General features: G+C 41.3%; 1 protein-coding gene and 1 non-coding gene across 2 annotated transcripts; one reads left to right on the top strand and one right to left on the bottom strand.

Moving 5' to 3' along the window:
• Positions 1-356: 356 nt before the first annotated feature.
• On the bottom strand, positions 357-1,700 carry LOC125370435. The gene is made up of 3 exons (XM_048375838.1): positions 1,344-1,700; positions 1,053-1,278; positions 357-541 (listed from the first exon to the last, which is right to left on the bottom strand). The coding sequence occupies exons 1-3, from the start codon at positions 1,698-1,700 to the stop codon at positions 357-359; spliced, it is 768 nt and encodes a 255-aa protein (XP_048231795.1).
• A 620-nt stretch (positions 1,701-2,320) lies between these two features.
• LOC112534288 lies at positions 2,321-2,427 on the top strand. Its single transcript, XR_003078584.1, has one exon. It is a non-coding gene; the product is annotated as a small nucleolar RNA R71 (small nucleolar RNA).
• Positions 2,428-3,354: the final 927 nt, after the last annotated feature.

Here is a 3,354-nt window from a genome sequence, read left to right as displayed (position 1 = left end):
AACCCATCTTCACAAGATGGCGTTCCAACAGAAACCGCGGTAGACGGGTGAAGTCTGGGCTTTCCTTCGCCATCTCGAGTCGCCGAACTCCCTACTTGCATTTAACACATATACGCACACATTTAGGCTGTAAATCAAGTAAAATAAATCAAACGGGGAAGTCCATCTTCACCAATTACCAAAAATCCAACTTAAATTACTCCAACCCTAGATTCATACAACTATGTTTAATTATTAAGTAAGTTTCCTAACTACCATCAAGCATGCAAACGACTGAAAAAATAAAAACGTTAATAAAAACATAAAATTCAAATTTTGGGTGCCTCCCAAAAAGTGCTTCTTTATGGTCGAGTCGCTTAGCTGGACTCTGCAGCAACATTCCTGCCCCATTGACAAATTGAGAAGGTGGGCTCATTGTAAGCTAGGGCTTGAGGCATATAACCGCAAGGAGGCGGTCCAATGTGTACAGCAGATGGCCAAGGAGGTGCTCTCCATACCGAGTTGGGATGCCCAGTCATCCACTCCAATTTGTCTAGATGACCTGTCATAAACAAACTTGCAACTACCCTTCTCGGATGTATCATAGCATGAAGTTTCAAATTGATACAAGTTGTTTTCTTTAAAGGAATAACACACATCAACAGGCAAAAAAGCATGCAGAGCATCATCAATTAGTATATCCTGTGGTGGCTTATCACATGCAAGATCAATCCCGTCAATAGCTCAGATGGCGTGAACATAGTCAACGAGAGAACTACCAAATGGGCGTAAACTAAAAGTAACACAGTCATCCCCTACATTAAGCTCTAGCTTTCCTTCAAATACATCTATTTTAGCTCTAGTCGTGGCAAGGAAAGGTCTCCCTAAAATCAAAGGCACACCATGCTCATTATCCATATCCATAACCATAAAGTCCACAGGAAATATGAATTTATCTACCTTGACTAGCACATTCTCTACAATCCCCCTAGGAAGCTTAACAGAATGATCAGCTAATTGAATGCACATCCTAGTGGGTTTTGCTTCCCCTAAACCTAGCTTATTGAACATACTTGTGGGCATGCCATTTACACTAGCGCCTAAATCAGCTAATGCATCATCAACACACAAGTTACCCAAAGTGCAAGGAATAGTAAAACTCCCTGGGTCGTGATGTTTCTCTGGTAACTTGCTTTGAAACACTGCTGAGCACTCTTCATTGAGCTTAACATATGCTACCTCCTCTAGCTTGCTTTTGCTGTTAAGTATGTCCTTCAAGAACTTGGCATACTTTGGCATCTGCTTCAATACATCGACAAAAGGCTAGTATGCAATTGTCTAAAAATATCCAAAAGCTTACTGACCTGCTCTTGTGCTTCTACTTGCTTCAGTCTAGCAGGATAAGGAATCTTGGGTTGATACTCCCTGGCTGGGATTGGTTTCACCTTTTGCCTCTCAAGTTCCTTAACCTTACTGCTCGCCTCAACCTGCACATCAATAGTGGAATCATCAAAAATAGGTTTAGAAGGAGTTGAAACAAACTTACCCGAACACAAAGTGATGGCGTTCACGTGCTCCCTCGAGTTAGACTCAGTGGTGCTGGGGAGCGCTCCTTGTTGCCTTTTAGACAATATCTTAGAAATCTGCCCAATCTGATTTTCCAAGTTCTGAATGGATGCTTGCTGATTTCTAAGAGCACTATCGGTCTGATAGAACTTCATCTCAGTCGATGTGACAAACTTCATCATCAGCTCCTCCAAGTTAGATTTCTTCTCAACTGGTGGAGGAAGCTCGATGGTCACAAATATTAACTGTCACGGGCCGATCGATCTCTGAAACCTTGGGCATTATTATTGTGCCAACTAAAATTAGGGTGATTTGTCCATCCGGGATTGTATGTGCTGCTATAAGGGTTGTTCTGCTGTCCGGGTCTATTCCACATGTAATTAACATGTTCATGGTCAACATAAACAATGATGAAGTAGAGGGGCTAGCAAACATATCTTTCGTATTACAGTTTGCACCGTAGTGCGGGCCACCACAAAACTCGCAACTTATTTGGGCTGCTTGAACTGGTATTTGAAGCTGGTCTAATTTCTTTGTCGAAGTCTTGAAGGTGCCAAATTGTTATTGAATTGTCTAGCGGTTGACCATTCCCTGTTTTACTAACCGACTCCTAGAGGATTGCCACTAGTAGTTGTTCATGACCATCTCCTCTATCAGGTTTTGCGCCTGCTCTAACATCTTGTTGTTCAAGGCTTCACCTACTGCAGCGTCCACCATTTGCCTAGTAGCAAGGTTCAAATCGCTGTAAAAGGTCTGAACCTGCATCCATATTGGTAGACCGTGGTGTGGACAGCATCTCAACAAGTCCTTGTACCTCTCCCAGACATCGTACATGCTCTCATTGTCCATCTGCATAAAAGAAGAAATGTCATTTCTCAATTTAGCAGTCTTAGTTGGAGGAAAGTACTTGTAAAGAAATTTTTCAGCCAAGGATTTCCAGGTAGTGATAGTGTTCGGTGGAAGGAACTGCAGCCATCTCTTTACTCTATCCGTTAAAGAAAATGGAAATAATCTCAGCAGGATGGCATCATCGGTAGTTCCATTTATCTTGAACGCGTCGCATATCTCTAAAAAGTTGGCTATATGGGCATTGGGATCCTCACTTGGCAGCCCTCCAAACTGTACACTTTGTTGTACCATCTGGATCACATTTGGCTTTATTTCGAAGTTGTTAGCTGCCACCGCCGGTCTGAGTATACTCGTTTGTGTCCCATCTAATGATGGTCTAGCAAACTCATACATCGTTCTGTTGGCGTCCGCCGCGTCATTTCCGTTATGATTCTCCATCCCTTCTGGTCTATCAACAGGTACCTCAACCTCAATTTCCTTCTCTTCTGATTGCAAACGCTTCCTTAAAAGTTTGAGGGATCGTTCTGGATCAGACAGAGGCTCTACAAGATCAAAGCTAATGCTCCTGGTCATAAACTACCTAAGAATGGAAGGTAGCAACCAAAGAAAAAAAGTAGTTAAAATAATAAAATAATAAAATAAAGCAAAATATAGATTGAAAAATAAATATGGCTAAATTAACAAAACACAAATTCACTCTAGTTCACACAAAAAGTTCCCCGGTAACGAGGCCAAAAACTTGATATGCTATTTATGTAGCTAAAATTTAAGGCAGTGAACCTAACGATGCAGACTAGTACAAATGGTGAGTATCAAGGTCGTATTCTCAGGAAAGGGTGATCTTAGACCTACTACAGCGTCTTATGTTATCTAACCTAAACAAGATCGATGAAGTATTATGCTATGATTAAATATGAACAAACAATTAACTAAGTGTCAAATAATCTGAAAGGATTTAGG

The sequence above is a fragment of the Ricinus communis genome, chromosome 6 (assembly GCF_019578655.1).
Source record: "Ricinus communis isolate WT05 ecotype wild-type chromosome 6, ASM1957865v1, whole genome shotgun sequence".
In the NCBI taxonomy this organism is placed as follows: Eukaryota; Viridiplantae; Streptophyta; class Magnoliopsida; order Malpighiales; family Euphorbiaceae; genus Ricinus; species Ricinus communis.
This window is presented reverse-complemented; position numbering and strand designations above follow the sequence as displayed.